Source organism: Anguilla rostrata, chromosome 2 (assembly GCF_018555375.3).
Source record: "Anguilla rostrata isolate EN2019 chromosome 2, ASM1855537v3, whole genome shotgun sequence".
Taxonomy (NCBI): Eukaryota; Metazoa; Chordata; class Actinopteri; order Anguilliformes; family Anguillidae; genus Anguilla; species Anguilla rostrata.
This window is the reverse complement of record NC_057934.1, coordinates 42,633,717-42,654,121: the sequence shown is the minus strand read 5'-3', so window position 1 is coordinate 42,654,121 and position 20,405 is coordinate 42,633,717. Positions and strand designations below refer to the sequence as shown.

The window sequence follows — 20,405 nt, the reverse complement described above, 5'->3', positions numbered from 1 at the left end:
TTCAAATCCTCTTGAAGTACTTTGTCCTTGATTGACAGAAATGATAGTCAGTGACATTTTGAATAGCTACCTAGCAGACAGGCTGCTTTGTGCCTGGAGCTTGCTCTGGGCTGATGAGATCAGTCTGCAGCCGCTGGGCATTCTCCTGACACATCGAGGCTATCCAGCTCCGACTGATGATGAAATAAGAGCTGCAGCTCTGCTAATCCTGCTAGCATGCTGGAGATCAAGCATGTGGTTGAGATACCAGTCAACACAAATGGCTGTCTTTACAGGATAAATGCCTACTAAGCTCCTAATAGTCAGAGGTCTTTCTTCCCCTAAAGATGAGTAGTGCAGAAGCCTATGTTTGGAACAGAGGGAGCATATCCCACATAATTATTCTACAAACAAATAAAATATTGTAAGGAGATGCTGCCTTTGTTTTACTGGCTCAATCCAACCTTTATTTTCATGAGGAAATACAAATCTGAACCTTGCTTGTTTTTAGTGTCCAGAACAAACTTGGCCCTTCTGTAAAATTCTCCCCACTGAATGGGTATTCCTTTGGTCTCATTTGCACAACGACACACACATACACACACGAACACACGCACGCGCGCACACACACACACACAAGCACACACACAAAATTATTTGTCTGCATTTTATAAACACATTACAAAAGGGCATACATTTCTTAGATGCATCATATTAACACTTGTCATATGTATATGTCAGTATAGCAGTAAACAACATTTTCACATGCAAAGCTAAATATTCTGCTTCCAATCAAGGATAGCCACATGCACACACACAAATGCAGACACACACCACAAAGTCTCACATGCATGCACTCATAAACCCACATATCACACACAAACGCACAGGCGAATTAATTATTCATGAATCTTTAGCAATAGGGCATATCTGCGTTATCATTCTCACTAGACCACCACCTGTACAAACATGACATAAAATTACACAACAAAGTAATTAATGAGACTGTTAAGATACATATGTAACCCTTTATGCATGATTAATTTTTTGTGTGAAAGAATGTACTTCTACAACCAGGGGTGTAGCACAAAATTCTGGGCCCTATACATAAGCAGTCTCTGTGGGCCCCCTCTCTCTCTTGATCTATGTCTCTCACGCATCATTCCAGGCTTTTCGAGGGCCCTACCCCCATTTGGGCCCTGGGCAGTCAGTCCCACTTTTCCGCCCACTACGACGCCCATGTCTACAACCTTTTATTAAGATCCAACTTGTAATGTCTACTTAGATTATAATTGAGTGAAACACTGATTGTGTTAAAAAGAGCTCAATTAAATTGCCCTGATTGACAACTTCTTTGTTACATTTTGATGTTTTACAATACATTGGAGCCATTAAAACTCCCCATATAAAAGACTTCTACCATGTCTATAAGCATAATTCTTGCTGGGAGAACACAGTGAGAGATATACAGGCCTGCCAGGCGTGCTATAAGTCATGGGTTGTACTCAAGAGCTGATGCATGGCTTGTGGTCAAACCGCATAATCCAATGGAGATAGATGAGAACTGTACAGGAACTCTATTCAGAATCTCCATGGACTAATACATAGACAGTAAGCATTCATCATCTAGGCAGGAGTCCTGCTAATAGTGACTGCTGTCCAGATCCACAATTCATTTCAGAGAAAATTTAGATTTCTGGCAGGTTGCTGAGAATGCATTAAAACAGCCTTCAATTTTCATTGGTTCCTAAAAAGTTACTGTATATCAATTTTGGAAGTTGAAGAGGCACAGAAAGCATAGGCTGAGATATTATTTCAGTTTTTCTTGTATGTTTTCATCACTATATAAACGGCTTTGGTATTACCTGAAATGCATTTTCTTCCTTTAGACCACAAACCCCTGAATGCCCCTATGTAGCTATTGTTACTATCACCCCATCATCAGACATTTCTGTGTACATCTAAAATATCCTTCATTGCACATAAACACTGTCTGGGCAAATCAAAAACACACCAAAATAGAAATAATAACCGAAACACCCAGGAAGTGAACTTTGACTATCCCAGCAGGCCTGAATTAAAAGGATAGTCAAAGCATAGCATGTGCTAGACCATGACTCTAACAAAAAAGCCTTGGAAATCAATTAAAATCTTGCCAGCTAATGTTATGGTGTGATCAGAATGCGGCAATCTATCCGGCAAGCTACATATCAATTTTACAGGCTAATATAAGTTGAAGTATAGCTAACTATTTTCTGGCTATTCATCATCCATCCATTATCTATACCCGCTTATTCCTGGTCAGGGTCGCAGGAGTTGCTGGAGCCTATCCCAGCGTGCATTGGGCGAGAGACCGGAATACACCCTTGACAGGTCGTCAATCTATCACAGGGCATTTCCAGCTATTCCCCGAGCTCAAAGATTAACATTACCTGCAATTGTACCAATTTTTAGGTCACTTTTATCCAGGCTGATTTATTTGATTATGTGCACTGTGTTCTGAGTAAATATTTTCCAGTAATAGTAATGTTTGGCAGCTCAGGAAGTCCGTAGCAGCAGAGTAGAGCCATCCACAGGACAGAACAGAAAGGAATAACAGAGTGAGAAAAGCCTACAGTTGAGATTTACACAGTGCATCTCTTTAGCAGTTATGAGTAGTAATTCAGAGAACTAAAGCAATAAGATTACTGAAGATAGAAGATTATGTTGTCTAAAGCCCAAATTGTGAAATTTCTTCCCCTTATCTATCAGGCAATAATTATTTTTGTATTTATGTATTATATTAAAATATTATTGGTGGTCTCCCAGCCATTTTTAATAGGAATAAACAGCCTCCTGTTCTGCACATTTCAGTGTAAACTAATATATTGTATACAACCAATGTTAGTGTTGTATGATGGGGACAGTTCAGGAAAACAGGCATATGTCAACCCCAACTCATTGGTAGTCCTGAAGTAATGGTAGTTCCAAAGCACTTGCTTGCCTCCCAGACATAGAATTTCTAAAAACGTCTATAGAATTAATCTTTGCCATAAATTCTGGGTTTTGCCGCTATGGAAAACTAAACTGTTGGTGACAAAACCAACACCAAGAACAGATTGTGCCAAATCATGGTTTCATTTACCAAGTAATGACCCAGGTTAGCAGTTTGCTAGCTAAAATGTCCGAAGCACCTGGCCAGAAAACACATTATGTTTGGTAATCTGTCCTTAATTATAAATCATGGAAGATCAAATAAAGTATGTAATTACAAGGAGGAGTACATTTAGCATATGCCAGTCAATCCAAAATATTGATGAGAAAATTGCAGTGGGAACCACTGGAGACAACTCTAGTCAATGTGCAACAGATGGAAGTGTTTCACTGGTTTTTGGCAGCATTTAATAGGATGAGCAATGAAGTCAATGCAAGCCCATACAGTGGCCTAATGGTAAAACTAATACCTTCAGTTTTCTGTAACCACCTGCTTTTGTGATAAACATGAATGCAATTTAGCTATAATTTTACTAAAAAATTGGCTAAGGCAATCGATGTCACATTACCTTTAGATAATATTCAGCTATCTTCCTGCATAATGTTGTAATTACCGAATACTCAATATGTGGTTAGGTTCTTCTACATAAAATGGTATGGGCTGGTAATTTAGTCCATGCCATTTGAACAATTGTGGAGCTATTTTAATGCAGCTCAACCCCCCAATTGATGTTTTTTGTCAGAATTTCGGCTGCTGCATTTCATAGAAGGTGCAGCGACTGATAGTATGCTTGGGAATATCACAGTGTAGTGCATCACAATAATCTAACCTACTTTTAACAAAAGAATGCCCCAAACTCTCAGCATCTCCCTCTGTGAGACCTTACTTTAGGAATGTTTCTTAAATGAAGGAAGGCCACTTTGGTCACATTATTAACATGAGCATATTAACATGACTGTTTGGCTAGCTAAATAACTAGTTTGGTTAGCTAGCCAGCTAGCTAATTTGCAGCAGACATTATACAACATTAGCTGACAACCATGCTTGTATATGATTATGGCCCATCAGAGAAAAAAACATCCCCTTGATTTCCCACAAGTGAATGACAAAATTCCATGATTTAATTCATGTAGCAGAATTTAGATAAACACCCTTATGTCAAAACAATTATTTAACAAATTTGTCAAATAAACTCACAGATCACAGCCGCAATAAGGTTGCTGTATCAAACAGGTCCCACTGCCATTATGGACTAATTGATTTTGTTAATTCTATGACCTTCCATCTCAGGCTGACTACACATTTTATTCCAGGCATCTTCTGCCAAAATCCAGCCCTGAAAAGTAGCAAAACCGCAGCACTAAATTAATGAATTCAATTAGCCATTATAAGTCCTCATTCATTTCTGCCATGGTGAAAACTAATGTGACAGACAAAGAATTCCACTAGGACCCTCCTGTGAACTCCAGTGGTGCATGCGAACACACACACACACACACATGCACACAGAATGCATTTGCATGTGCAAACAAATGCATACAAACGTGCTTAAAACTGCAGTTTTAAAACATCCACTTCATTCAACATCAACAGTCAATGTTTTCCATTAGTCCAACAAAAAATATGGATCTGCTTCTATCTGTATATGAGTAGTGTGTATGTGCGCTCCAATATATTACATATTACCTATTTAAATGTATTTTCAAATATCTGCTGATTCCACACAGTAAAATCTTCTTACATTTGAAAGCTATCGTCGGTCTTCAGCAAAAGGGATGGAAATGAGACCACCTTTTGACTTACTTCACAGAATCCTTTAAGTTCAAGATTCTCTATTTACACATCCTAACCTCAGAAAGATCCATCTAGACTGTACAAAAACTGCTGGTATTGCATAGATATTTTCTCTTGTCAGCATTCTGTCAGTCCATAGATTGCCTTCCCTGGCTAATATATTTAAGGGGGAAGTGCATGATCTGATTTATTTACAAAGCTGAAAGAGGCCTGCCTTACCTTGCCCTTTTATGTTAAATTGCCCGTAACATGCTAGCTGGAAGTCCACTGAAAGCAAGCAGCCACACTAAGATTCATGTCCTTGAGAAAGGACTCTGGCAGGATTTCATGAGGGGCAACATCTTCCAGTGAGGCTCCATCTAATTACCTTGGTTACATGATGGAATTAAACTGACACTGATGAAGAAGCTTGGTGAAAGAGAAGGAAGTCCTTCTTTCTTGGGAAAACCAGTTCAGATCTGCTACAGCTCTGCAGAACCATGGGTTACTAACCAGCGAAAGACAGATGTTCCACACACATGCGGTCTGTCCCTGTTTAATGCTGAACTGGTGACCTTCATGTCTGTGGATTCCGCTCGGCTGAAGCTCAAAGTAAAATCCTCTGTTGTGTTAATTTACAGGGTGTCATTTTGATGTGAAAGGAACTGTGATAGCGGATTGGTGCCCTGTCGCTATGGGAGCAGGACGCTAAAGTTCAGCCTTCAGACTCAGATCTTCCACAAAAGAGCCTGGCTAAAGGAGGTCAAGCTACCTCATACTACATCTTCAAAGTCCTGCTCTTCTCTGTGAGCCACCAAATCCCATGGTACCACCCCAGCACAAGATGAGAGGGATGTCAACCTCAGTTGAGAAGCCAGTACAGACCAGTGAAATTATCCTGGCCAAGACCCTTCCCCAGAATTTCCCCATAATCATCAATTTCCAGCTCAAGGCAGATTGGAGGATGACCTTGAGAAAAGGTTCTTCAGGGAGAGAGATTGAAAATCTCTTCATCTCATTCTTGAATGTTTCAAAGCACCCCTCCCCCCACACACACACACCAGATATCAAAGGTCCAAGGCTCATGTGTTACACCTACCGTATTCCTGGCTGCCAGGGTCATAAATATGTTGCTCACTACAATGCTGGGCCTGTGCACATATTTTCAAAGGTGTCATGAGAGAAGGGGACGAGGGAGCTCCTGGTGTGGAATTGTCCTCGATGTAGGGTGCAGGTTTTAAATAGAAAACCTGTTCTGATAGAGAACATTTCATCCAAGTTCCATTTTTGCTTTATGAATAGAGGAAAATTAGGAATATCAGGGATATATAGTCTATTCCACACTTCTTCTTCAAATAGACAAGCTCTATCAGTGCTTCTTGTCTAATTGCATTTTGTTGCATTGATTAAATTAGATGAAATGAAAGCTTTGCACTAACCCCGGCAGAGAGAGGACAGAGATTTATCCATCCTATCAGACTCTAAGGAGATGTACCATTTTCAGTGAAAGAGCTGAACTAGAAGAGGTAATGGATGACAGTCAGCTCTCACCAGATGTCACCGCACAAAGTGAAAACATTATCAGGGAGCATGTTGAGTGATAGCATCTTGACACCAATTCAGCAAAGGTCCCCAAATATTATGTGACCGAAGGAGCAAAAGTCCATACTACATCTGATACTGTATCTACTGTATACTCACACAGAACAGCAAATGTGATTCTGTTGTACGGTGGTGTAGTACACTCTTCTTAGTCCACAAGTGCACAAGAGGTACTTCAGCTTGTCAGCTGGTCGACTGTGCTTCTGTCAGGGCTATTAACACCGCTGTGTACAAATGGCTGTTTAAGTGCTCGATACCCTTGACACTGAACTGTTTCCCTTTCACTGATTATTTGGCAAACAGTGCTGATCCTCTGTGCCCCTCTGTATCAGATCAAACGAAAAAAGAAGGGCAGCGGGACAATTTACACATTTACACAATATCAATATTGTGTTTCTCAACCAGCCTGTCTACAAGTGAAGCCCTAGGGAACAAAGAAAAAACCATTTGTGTTCGAAATCCAAACAAAGGCATGACCAGTCATGTTAGAGACTGATACTGCAGCAGTAATGGGAACAGGGAAGGACAGAATCACTGACTGGCTAAATGACTGAGCTTGACTCAGCTTGGCTCATAAGTAAAAACTGCTAGCTAAGTCAGTCTAGCAGTCGGTTACTGGTTGGGTGTTGCTCGCTGGTGCAGCTTCAGATCAACAGTAGTGATCAACTGCCTGAGCTGCTGAGGGTCGGGTGGGAGGTCAGACCGGCTATGAATACCCCCCACCTTCCCCACTACCCCGCTGTGTGTCATGTTATGACCATATTGTGGGATTATTATCAGGGCCTATAAATAACGACAGGCTGCTGCTGCTGGGGTCCTGGAGTGTCACAATGTGCCTGTGAGCAGTGGAGCGCGGTGTGCTGCGTCAGCTAGCCCTGTGTCTCTGCAACCGCCCTCCCCCTCCCCCGCCCACATCCCCAGAACCACGATTCTTTAGGGAAACATAGCACACCACATGCATGCCTCACAAAGACTGACCCGGGATGGGAAGGTGCAAGCAACAGCCTTCACAATAACACTGACTCTAACAAGGCTGCAGTGGCCTCAGTATAACTGAAGGCTCTTTATAGAAATGACACAAGGGGTCCCCCCATCCCTGCCCACAAAATGGTGAAAGGTAAAAAAAGCAATAAATTCAATCTCTGAATGGTATGCATTCACGAAATGAACATCAGAAACAGAACACCGCACTGAAGTTCTGATTCCAAACTACTTGAAACACCACTTGCTACTCGGAAGCATACCCCTCCATTCGCAGTAGCTTTATACTGAGATATTGTTTTTTCTAACATGTCAGTCTATGTGAATTAGCCAGCTGAGGGGAGATATAATAATGTTTATGTATCCTGGGTGTGCAGGGGGCAGGAGAAAAATCAATATGCTCCGCAAGCACCATTCCCACTGGCTACCCACAGGGACCCACACCACACACAGTGTCTGAACAGCAAATAGGAAACAGCAAACAGAATTACGTCTGAGGCCTGCTGGAATCTCATCCATATAGACGATTCTGTTTTTCAGCAGCGTCTGTCTGCGTACCTCAGAATGCATTACTTTCGCACTCAGTGATCAAAGGGGCTGCTTTCACATCTACGGGCGAAGTCTGCGTTGACAGCAGTTTTTCTGTCAAATCCCTCAGAATTTAAACGCAGGTGCATTAGTAATGCTAAATTCAAGGGCACGTCGGCGGAGAGGAAACGGGCTGCTCGGTGAGATAGAGATTTCCGTCTCTGTGTGAGTGCATACAGGGTGGGCTGGCTGTGTGCATCTGCATTTCGTCAATGGATGTGACTGGAGTGCGGGTCTCACTGTGGCCCGCCGGCCACGGCCTCCTTCTCAAAGAACAGGATGTGCATCATACCTACTAATATGGTAAATGGATTGCATTTATATAGCGCTTTCATCTATATATTTATACATCCAATGCGCTTTACAATTGATGCCTCTCATTCACCCATACGCCAACAGCAAAATGCAAGGCGCCAATCAGCTCGTTGGGAGCAATTAGGGGTTAGGTGTCTTGCTCAGGGACCCTTCGACACTCCCAAGGCGGGGGATCAAACCGGCAACCCTCCGACTGCCAGAGAACCACTCTTACCTCCTGAGCTGTCGCCCCACTCACTGGGCCCTAATAGCCCAGTCACAACACCTACAGCAAACACACACATACATGCATCTACACACAGATGCCATCTCTCTCTCTTTCACACACACACACACACACACACACACTCCAGCAAGAAAAGCCTTGAGAGGGGGAAAAAAATCACATAATGGGAATGAAACTAAAATCAGAATGAAATCAAACTGAAAATTATTTATGAAATTCAATGCGTCATTATCCCTGCTTTTATTTTCTAATAAATGTCATAAGGTACTGGCAGCGATGGTCATTATCCCATTATCCTCCCCAATTGCCTAAATGGGAGGACAAATAACCAGTAACTTTGTCCTGCTCAATCTATATATTGCAATGCACCATGGTGACCTGGGGTATAGATTTCAGCCTTGCTTAGTTCAGACTGTGGCCTGTAAAAAACCAGCAATATACTTCATCCTTACTTCTGAATGACCAGTTCCTGGTTGTAATCATTTTTTGGGCCTCACCCAACATTAAATGCAATGAAAACATAAACATGACTAAAACATGTATTATAATACTGATTTGTTTCTCATTTCTCCGTACAATCTAATACTCTGTAATTGGATTGTACCGGAGTCTGTCCTCACCCTCACCCTGCACCAGCTTATTCCCTGTGGGGGTGCCCTTCACATCTATCCTGTCAGAACCAGGCTATAATTGCCCCTGTGCTGCACTTTCAAACCAGATTTATATCCCTTGACATTGTCTACACTGAGACTCCCTGTACTGCCACCAATTCCAGCACGGGACAGCACAGTACCTGTCTGCCCTGATTTAAGGTCACCATTTTTTGGAACATGTGTGAAGATTCAGGATGACTTAGTCGCAGAGCACGTCATAGCGGAAGGCCACTAGGGGATTCTGGGAGTGGAGCCTGAGCCAAAATTGTCGTGTCACTGACAAGAAGGTACAGGGGACCCACGGAACGTGCAGCAGATCAAGGCCCGAAGAGCCCTCTTATCAAAAGCAGTGCGGAAATGAGCTGTGGATTACCATAATTACGCTGCCTGCTGCTGTGCTGCATCAGGACAAGGTGACCCTGTGTCTAGAAGTAATGCACATGCACATAAACACCAGCAAACAGTGTTAGAGGGTTCCAACAGGTAGTCCCACAACCAGAAATCTTACACTGAGAGAAACAGCAACAAAGCACTATGGTCCTTCAACAGAACCATGGGTGCAGTTTGCTGCTGGAGGTTATGGCTTGATGGATGGACCGAGGTGTCCAGACACAGACTGTACCCTTCCTCCTCCCTTTGTCTCTCTGTCTCTGGGTTAATTCAAGCCACCGTGCCTCTAAAGTCCTCAAGGCCAAGACCTGGAGCTTGAGTCACCCTCAGCTTCAAGTGATTTATTCAGCCTTCTGTCCCTGCTGCAGAACTGGCTGTCCTCTCAGTATCCCACCCGGTCCTCTGATTTACACTGTGTCTCCTAAACTCCGTCCCCCAGCCATGAAATAAGGAGGAAGAAGTGTTCCCGGCCTGTGAAGCCAAGTCTTTAATTACGACGCAGACAGGGCGCTCAGCAGTGGAGGCAGATGGAGCCCTGGTGTCGCATGGGGGAAGTTAACACGATGGCACCAACCAGTGAGACCAGACCCTCAGATGGACACAGGACACAACTAAGTTTCAGCTAACCATGAATTACTTTTCTATGTAAAGACAGGCAGGGATAATTCTGGGCATTAAAAAACCAACGAAAATTCCTGTGTAAATACTGAAATCTACAGTTTGTTTGTATAACTTAAAAAGGCCTTAGGTGCAGGGAGAGAAAGCTCCTCTGTGATTTAAAAGCCCGTTTGCCAAAAGCACTTCATAACACTGCGCCTACTGTATCCACGGCCTACTATTTCCACGTCTGGAGTCCCCAGAGAGAGACGTGCGCACTGCATCACACAGCCAAACAGCAGTTCAGTGGTAAATGAGGCCCCACCGTGAATTTAATCTTCAAATAGCTTTCAGATACAAGCAGGCATGCCTGTCTGCTCCAAAAAGCACAGTTACATGCTACAAACCTCTATGGGCAGAGTGCAATTCATCTGTCTGCTGTTCACTAGTCTCTCGGGGGCAGGAAGCGTATGTTTCGGGGGGTGGAGGGGAGTGAGGGGGGGTGGGGGGGCACAATAAAGGATCTACGAATCAATACTCAGTCTGGTCCCTTTTGCTTCCATTAATCGAAGCATCAGTATGGAAAGCATGCTCACTGATTCTGGCAACACATTACAGTTACCCTCAGGAGCTCAAACGCACCATTCAGCTCCCCTTACACGGGAGACTGACAACATGAACTGTTTCTCTCCTCTGCTCAAAATGATCCCATTTTAGAAAGAGTGATACCCCTGGGACTGTGTCTCTCTCACCTCGTGCTGTGCAGAAGGAAAACCTGCCACTGATACAGAACTGGACTGAGCTACGCACAGTCCGGAGATAAGAGAATCAGGTGTTCCAGAGAACATAAATGAAATGCATGCCTAAAAGATTGCCGTGCCCTTAGGAAAAAAACTAAAATAAATGCAGTTAAACTGAACATAAAGTTTTAATAATCCCTCCACGTTCTGTATTCAATTATTGACCACTGGAAGTAACAAAATAGTGCTGAGTAAAACCCACTAGTCACCTCTTACCAAACACAGACTGCAGTCATTAATGAAAAGGCAAATCTACAAAAAAATATCCACATATTCCCTTATTATATGAATTCATTTATTGATTCTGAGGGTATAGAGGGTATATTAATCATGTTGTCACAGGCATTCAATTTTACGAAGGCACACGGTTATTGCAGGCGAGCAAAGACTAACTGCACCAGTGCATAAGCACAGAAGCAGTTAATAACTGAAGCTCCACTCGAGCATTGCAATATGGTACAATACAACCGGGACTCTCCAATTAATATTGCAGAGCTTTGGGTGTCACTGATCGATACTTCCATGAGAGTGTTTCTTCGCCATCTCTCTGCAGTGCAGTTGCTCTAATAGGATTAGAGCAGCTTAACCACAGTGCACACAATGCAGCGGTGGCTTCCCATGACTGGAGGATTAAGAAGCTTTAGCTACAGTCATTTTAAAAAAAAGATTAATATTAAATATTTACAGTGTAACATAACTGGTATATTTGCTGATCCATCTCTGCTTCTCAATATTGCATGGTTTACAAGGTAATATTACCCTGTTACCTTTGCCTGGGGGACCCACAAAGGGTGGGGCTCTTGCAAAACAAACTACAAACAACAAAAAAACAAACATATAGCACACAAGACAGAAGGCAAATTGTTTTGTCAAGTTGTACCAGATTTGTACTTCCCATCATGTTAAAGCATGACCTTATGATACTATTAACATGTAATTAATGTAAACTAACTGATTAGTATTATATTCTGGCAATCACTTATGCCTACATGTGGTAAGTAATTTCAGAATTCTAGTCCTTAATATTACATCCCATGTAACAGGGCAGGGATTAAAAATTAAAAATACTGATAAAACATTCTGTGCATGAATTCATGAGTCAGTAGCACTGAAGCACATTGAATTAATACCACAACCACAAACAAATTTTGACAAATGAGTCACAATTTTTTCATGCAACAATTCTGGTTAAGATATTGGACACGATTCATGGTGTAACACATAACAGCACAATTTCATGGAAAAACAAACACTGAAAGCTTTGTACAAAACCAATTTTCTCCAAAAGATTGGATGCACTGACCCAAGAAACAGTGGGACCTTAACAGAACTGATAGAAGTAGACTTATTTTCTTAAAGGGCTTCACCTTGCTGGCAGTAAGCATGGCATAGCATGTCCTTCCCCGCGGCTATGGACCCAGACCTTGAGCTCATCTTCATTAGTGACCCTCAATGAAAATGCTCAGCACCTTCTCCTCTATCCCAGGAGCCACCTGGGCCACCCTGGGATTCATTACCTTCAGTAGGCCAGCACCTCTCCTATAGGGGTTCTATGGTATGTCAGAGCTTTGGCCCACCCCTAGGGGCATAGGGCTTTCCATAAAGCATAAGCATACTGTACATCTCTGCGGTTAATTGAGAGAGCTTCTTTTTTGAGAAGGCTTTCTTGCTAAAGCATCAGTTGTCTTTGGTTATTTGAATCCATATTATGTGCACAATACTATCAATATCCTAAAATGCAGAGAGCAGTTTATTTGATCTCCACCGCAGAGTACAGCAGCCAATGATTGCTGACACTTGATGTTTTGGAACTGAATGACTAAAATGAAAATGACAACAGATGTGATTTTACTCTGGGGACACTTCTGGAATGTTCTAAAACTCGGTCCCTCCCTGCCATCACCTGCAGCACTGGAGATCACAGCTAGTCCACTTTGAAGGAGATATTCATGATGTCAACCAGCAGAAAAATGAGTACACCATGTAAGCCTCTGCACTGTTGTTCTCTGCAGAATGCATCCTATGATGAGGCTTGGTGATCAGAAGCAGGGAAGCAAAGACTGTAAAATCATAACACACAATCAAGACCTGATTGTAAGGACAAGGAAGATAGAGAATAAAGTGTGAGTTTTGACAGCAGAGGAATACAAAGTGTGAGTTTTTTTAGCAACAGAATACAAACCCACTGCTCAGTTTTATCAAGCAATCAATGCCAGTGCAGTTTCTATGATCAACAAACAATCAGAGATGGAGGATTCTGGGAATTTTGTGACTAGTGTTCAGACAAAATTCAAAGCCATTGGCTTCTGTTGTTCAAGGTATTTAGTCAATGTACTTGTAACAAACAATATGCGCATGCGTGCATGCGCGCACACGCACACGCACACACACACACACACACAGTGGTATGAACGGAATGTTTTTGAGACAATGCTCTTCTCTCAGGATAATCTTCTGAGCAGGCACTAAAACTCAGGGAGGTGAGTATTTTCTCAGAACACTCTGTTTCCTCTGATCATACTGACAGCCCATGCTAATCTGCCAGTCAGGCTCAAAAAAGAGGTCTGTTTGGGGAAAATGACGGTAAGCAATGAAAGTGCCTACCAAGGAAATACAGAACTATTCAGGGATGCCACGATTGCTGGGTGTTATTCCCTATAAAAGGCTGAAGCAATGTGGAACCACTCCAGAAATATTGTCATACACTCTTAGGCAGATAGTATCATTACTTTCAATTAAGGGTCAAACTTGTCACATTCAACCAATAGAGTGACTTTCATGAGAGGATCCCGCAAGCCATATTCTGAATGATGGCAATGAACTGCTGTGATACTGTATGAAAACCAACTTTCATGCAGGACACACTAAACATAACTAGGGAATGAGCTATGCTAACGATATAGACTGTTATTTTCAGCAGTCTTACCCTCCAAACATACTGTGCAGAATCCTTTTCCTTACATCCAGCACTAGCAGTGGCACACATTCTGGACCATTCATACTAAAGACCATACTAAACATTCTGCACCAACTGTGCACTTGGAAATCTTCATTGCAAATCCATGTCTCAGTGGGGAAGTGTAGACAGAAGGCTGCAGGCAGAAAAGTTGCTGCAGCTTTCACAATCAAAGAGGAGCCACCTCCTGCTCACCCTGCCTCACCAGCCATTACAGCTAGACCAGGGGTGGTGCACGTTCTGTGTTCTTGTGAACTCCCAACATGTCTGATCCAATTCGGCAAACTCAGGCAGCACTTGATCTCCTAATTGTGGGCTTGCTTCTGATTTTTTATTCCCTAAACACTATGCTTTCCAGCTTATCCTCCTGTCCCATCGATCACAGCCCCCCCCCCCCCCCGCCCCCTCTGTCTGTATCGAACAGGACCTCACTCTTCAACAGCTCAATCAGCTGGAGGATCAACAGCACAGGCCCACCAGAGATTTCTGCCTCTTTTTGAGGTTCCCCCAAAAGCGAGGCTCTCTGAATCTCTCTAGTTCTAAAATAAATCAAAGATTAAATTATTTATGACAGTATAATTGCATGGGATTGTCTGCGACTGCATACATTTTTTCGTCTCTTGTACATTTGTTCTTATAACTGAGTGTGCCTCATATGTACACAGGGGAGATTTTTCATTACAGCTGAAAAACTGGGATTTCAACAAGAAACTGAAACATTGATTGCCTTTTTAATGAAAAATAGTTGATATGAGAAGCAGATTTTCACAGTAAAATGCTTTCCCATTGTTTCACATTTAAGTGGAACATTATGTGTTTCATTTTAACAAGAAATGAGATCTTATCATTTTGAAAACAATTCACTGAACTTGTCAAATGTGGCAAAAGTCAATAAAAGCAGAAGGAATGAGATCAGTGTGAGGCAAACTGGTGAACAGTACCAATGGGATATGATCAGTGATGTGGGGATGCAAAGCACTGGCTTTCTGAAAGGAATATAATCAGAAGGCAGCACACTGCCTTTGATGAGGCTGAAAGGAAATGAAGTTCGCTGTCGACAGACTCCTATTGACACTCACGGTCAAGTGCTTTTGCTCCAACAGCCAGGGCTCAAGTGTTTACTAAGTGTGCAGTCTGCAGCAGAGTGGGAGAAACACTAATAAGATGGAAGTGGGTTTCCAAGCTTAGTTTTAAAGCAAGATCAGTTTGTTTCCAGGGGGGATGTGTTTTTGCAATGACTCATGGTCCTCAGGCCACAGCTGTTGTGCAAAGACTCCATAGTCAGGAGAGGCTTCTCACACAATCACATCACCCCGGAGACAGCCAACATTTTTATCCCCTCATGTGAAACTAATAGGAAGTATAGCTTTGCCAATCTGTGAAAGTTCAAATGATCAGTAAAAATTATAAGGTTAACCTAATTATGTTACGCTCGCTGAGATTAGCCAAGAACTTTACCTCAGGTTTGCATTTTCAAATAAACTGGCTTCTTCTATCTTATAATGTATTATAACATATTAGTAAAAACCAGTGCACTAGTAAGTATTAAATTTTCTCTAAATATGCCCAGCTAGCAAGCGTACAGTGCTAGCAGCCAGCTTTTTGCAAACTAGCATTACAGTTGTCCCAAGGCAGTCAAAGCCAGGCAATTAAGATGAAGAACAACCTTTAGAAGAAGGCAAAATAATCAGTAAATGGCCAGCCTCTAGCAGATCACCATTCTGGATTTGCAAAAGCTGTTGCCGATGACTGTTGCTGTTCAAAAGATGCTAGCTTGCTGGGTCATGAGGTGGAGAAAAGATAAAAAGCACAAAATGCCCCTGAAGGACTAACAACAAGCCAATCGTAAAAAAGCCAGAAGGTACATAAATGACTAAATAGGAAGGACCAGGTTAAAAGGCATATGTCCACAAACACAAATGGCAGCACTGACCCCACCATGGATCACTCTGTGCCACTGGCAGGGACTCACCAGCCACCACACCCGCCATGTAGAGCAGGCTGATCCGCAGGATGCCATGCACCATCTCCAGGGGGACCCCGATCATCAGCTGCAGCAGAGCATTGAACCCCAGCTGCTCCAACCTGCAGTGACACACATCAGACCCCTGGTCATCCACACCCACCTGTCATCTCATCACATTGCATTATAATCATTAGTAGATGCTTTCATCTAGGGGTGCAAGTAACAGAAATGATTAAATAAAGGCTGGATCGATTAAATTGCAATTAAACTAAATTTTGAATAAAAATGCAATTAAATTGAACATTGAAGTATTAAAATGCAACAAAATTAACTAATCTCTCAGTGAACAAAACAAAATTATATGCAAATACTTTTATAATTGTATTTGATCACATTGACATTTATTTATTCACTAACAATCTAAAAATTTAATCAGTTTAATTGACTGTATTTCCAATCACCACCACCTTTAGTAGTTTACTGCTGCTTTCACTACCATAGTTTATCAATTCAATGGTAGTTTTATAGTGTCATCAAGTGTCAATCAACTTACCCCATCCACCGACATAGCCTACATGTATGCACCGAACGATTGGCAGCTCTTGCATTTAGGCCTTTTGAATATTCAGCCGTGGGCTCTCACCTGTTTAATGCGCCTGATATTGTTAAGTGTCAATTATGGGAAATAGGTTTGGTGTGTGATTTCAATGTGTCTTCCATTTAGCTTCATTATTACCGTATTATTATTCTTATTAATATAAAAACAACAGGAACAACTTTGCTGCATTAACATACGGACCAACTGTTGTGCTGATAAAATGACTAAATGATTTGTAAATAATTAAATTTTTATCACCAAGGGATAATTTAATTTAATAGTATTGGCACAAATATTTAATTTAATTGCATTTTATTTGATGCAACATTTAATTTGATTGCATTTTATTTGATTCAATACTTAATTTAATTTAATTAGCTACTTCCACCCCTCATCCAGAGCAACTTACAAAATGAAAACATCAGTGTTAGTCTCAGGAATTCAGAAGTGCAATATCACCAAGAAGGCACAGAAGACCCATTTATAATATGACTAATAGCCAGTAATAATAGCCAAGCAAACCAATTATTAGTATTAAAAGCAAAACGTAAATACTGTTACAGCTAACCTTTACATTGCTCTGTAAATGTAAATCCTAAAAGGAAATCCAGAAAGAAAAAGAATGGCTAAAGAACAGGGGAGACCGAAGAGGTGGGTCTTCAGTCCGCATCAGAAAATGTTTCTGCATACTGACTGCTATGGGAAACCCATTCCAGCACGGGGGGGCAGAACAGACAGGAGATATGGCTGGGAAGTTCAGGCATCCATGGGCAAGGGGCAGGTCACCAGAGGTTGTGAAACCAGAGAGGTCTGATGATCTTTTGAAGATATCCATTTAGCTGCCCGATATGTAGGGACCAAGCATTTCAATTTGATGTGAGCCCATATTAGAAGGCATATAGTGGGAGATGAGAAGGGTAGTGATGTGGCTGAGTCTGGGGAGTTTGTAGGTCAGGCGAGCAGCAGCAGCAGCAACACTCAGCCGCAGAAGTCTTATGGCAGTCATTCTGAGATTAAGTTGCAGTTTTCCAGATGGGAAGTGGCCAGTGGCAGGAAGGAGAGGTTGGGTTAGTGGTGAGAGAGGGGGTGGATTGTCAAGGTCTTGTACGTCCCCTCAAGCCGTACTACTCTTGGAAGAGTGCTATACATACAGGCCTTATGTAACTGTCAAGATGACAAGGCAGGGAAAACTGTCCAAACTCACAAACTAGGACAAAGCAAACCCTGTTAAGACCAGTTGTGTCACAGTCTGTTTGCTCCATACTCTCAATTGTATTCCAAAGGAAATCAGGCCCATCAGTTTTTCTAAAACTTTATGTCAGTTTTCTGTTATTCCAACTGTTAGTTTTCAAAGACTAGACCTACAGCACTGTTGTGGAGCTGCTCTATTTTTCATGTACAACATGGCAATTCTTGCAAGAACATTGATGAATGACAGTGATAAGCATTGCAGGTTCAGAGCGATGCCTGTAAGAATAAGAGAACGGCTCTTACCCAACGTGCATGAACATGTAGCTGAAGAACCGCCACACCTGCGCTCGGTGACCAGGGTGATAGACCAGGGGGCTCTTCATGAAGTCGGGCTGGTAGGTCTGCAGCACCCACTTATTCAGCATGATACCGTAGCAGAGGAACACGATGATCTGTGGGAGGTTGCATTGACAAGCATACACAGGAATGAAGAGGAGGGAAAGGGCAATAAACAAACAGCTTTCCCTTTATTATTACACAGGAGTAAAAACAATGTTTAAAAAAACTTGGAGAAAGGACCATACTAATTTCAGTCGGGAAAATACAAATATATTTTATGCTTCCAAACATATTGAGTAACTATTTGTTGTTGAGCTCAGCCAAAGGAAATGCATTTATGTTTCTACTAAACATGGAGCAACTCATGGATACAGCACATGCACACTCAAAGACATGCATGTTAGGTGTGCTCCTGCAGTTGCCCTTGACCAAGGCACTGGCCTCAGAACTGGAGTTGGTCCCCGGGTGCTGCACTGTGGCTGCCCACTGCTCCTAAGTAACTAGGATGGGTCAAATGCAGAGGACAAATTACCCCACGGGGTTCAATAAAAGTATATCTATCTTATCTTACACACCCATGTCATAAAAATGAAACTAACTTGTTTGGCCATTTTCATACATTATCCTGTAATGTTCTGTTCCTCAGGCTTGATGACTTTAATTAACCTTAGAGGAAGCCTGGATCTGCTGAATGAAGCTCAGGTAATTGGCTTAAATCATTGTACAAAAAGCAATGGAACTTGTAGTATATGTAGGTTTGGGCCTACAGTAGATGTAGAGCTGGGGGGGGGGGGGATTTATATAAATTCTCACGTCACTCTTCTGCTGAGGTCACTCCACTGGCTACCGGTCGCTGCCAGGATCAAGTTCGAAGTCCTGGCCCTGGCCTACATTGCAGCCAACACGGCAGCCCCTCGCCTACCTACAGGACATGCTTCAACCTTACGATCCAGCTCGACTACTCCCCTCTGCTGCAGCAGGGAAACTTGCACTCCCTGCCATTCGGGTAACTGGTTCTTGCTCGTCCCACCCACGGAGCTTCTCCAACTTAGCTCCCCAGTGGTGGACCAAACTCTCCATTCCTCTACAAACCGCTTGGTCACTTCCCGTTTTCCGTCATGGTCTGAAGATGCATCTCTTCAGACTAACTCTAACACTACTCCTCCACATGGTTACTCCCAGTCTTGGATCACTATCTCATATCACTTGTATCCTTATATCTTGACATTCTAGGAATTTCATGTTACACTTGTATCTCCATCAAGCACTTTTGTGTTACACTTGCATGGTACAGTCAGAACTGGTAAAGTGCTGAACAGGCTTATTAAATATTTATAATGAGCCAGGCTTCCATCACCACTGATTGGACAGTAGGAGACAGGCTATGTCCTCACCTGGACCACGGTGATGATGGCCATAAAGACAGGAGGTGGGCACAGTCGGTTCTGATGAAAGTACCAGCGGCGGTCAGTCTCGCAGGGCAGGATCTCATAGGCCACATAGCGCACAAAGCGCTTGTAGACTCCCAGACCCGTCTCATCCAACAGGATCTCCCTCTGCAGTGTGCGGCGGCCATTGGCAATGGCCCGCCGGAAACTACTGGAACGTTTGCTGCTCATCTGCGGAGAGAGAGAAAAAAACAGCGTAATGAGAGAGGTGTGTTTAGAAAGTGAGAAGAAAAGAGAGAGAGCAAGGGAATAGAGGACTTAGAGGTTTGTGTTTAATGAGAGAGCGAGATACAGAAAGGGAGAGGCAGTGGGGGTGAAAGACAGACATAGTGAGTTTAAGTATAGATTTGTGTGACTAAAATGCTTGGGAAGGTATTCTGCTATCCTTGATTAAATGTGAAGACAGCCACTTGCAACATGAGACAAACGCTGCTAATCCACATACAGCCCCCTAACTACCAGTTCTGTCAGGACAAAGCAGGCGTAGATCTGAAGCAGACTGAATGTTACAGAGAGACAAAAAAGGGAAACAGCTGTCAGCATGAGACAGGATGAATGCACTGTGTGCTGCTGCCGTCTGTTTAGTTCAGCAAGTGTCTCACTTCTAGAAACTTCTAAAGCAGAGAGCACATGTGCATTACCTTGATAAATTTCACTAAGCAGCAGACATTGATTTGGTTTGTCAAGAGGCTATTCCTTTTTTCAACAGATCCCCCAAAATAACTTCAGTCTGCCTCTCCTTCAAGAGCATATAACTATTGCAGGATATTTCATTTGGAAATCATGGTTCTGCAGCCTGAACCTGCAGCACAACCCTGGTGTCATGGATGATCTGTGACAGCCAGCGAGAATCTGCTGTTATTGGGCACTGTGTTTGCCCTGCAAAACTCTGGAGAAAGGACCAATCCGCCGAAGCTGTCCCTGTTATTGGACAAAAAGTTAATTGGTATGTGGGAGGTCTTTTACTTGCAGATGGGCAGTGACTCAAACATGACAATGCCAGCTGTCACACCATAGCTTAAATGGTGC

At 42.6% G+C, this 20,405-nt stretch overlaps 1 protein-coding gene across 1 annotated transcript in view; it reads right to left on the bottom strand.

The window, feature by feature from the left end:
• rhbdl1 (rhomboid, veinlet-like 1 (Drosophila)) overlaps positions 1 to 20,405 on the bottom strand; it is a 55,475-nt gene that overhangs the window by 14,607 nt on the left and 20,463 nt on the right. The window contains exons 3-5 of the mRNA XM_064322353.1: positions 19,323 to 19,547; positions 17,893 to 18,041; positions 15,807 to 15,919 (exon numbers count right to left, since the gene is read on the bottom strand). Of these exons, the coding sequence (XP_064178423.1) occupies positions 15,807 to 15,919; positions 17,893 to 18,041; positions 19,323 to 19,547 (487 nt within the window). The remainder of the gene's footprint in view (positions 1 to 15,806; positions 15,920 to 17,892; positions 18,042 to 19,322; positions 19,548 to 20,405) is intronic.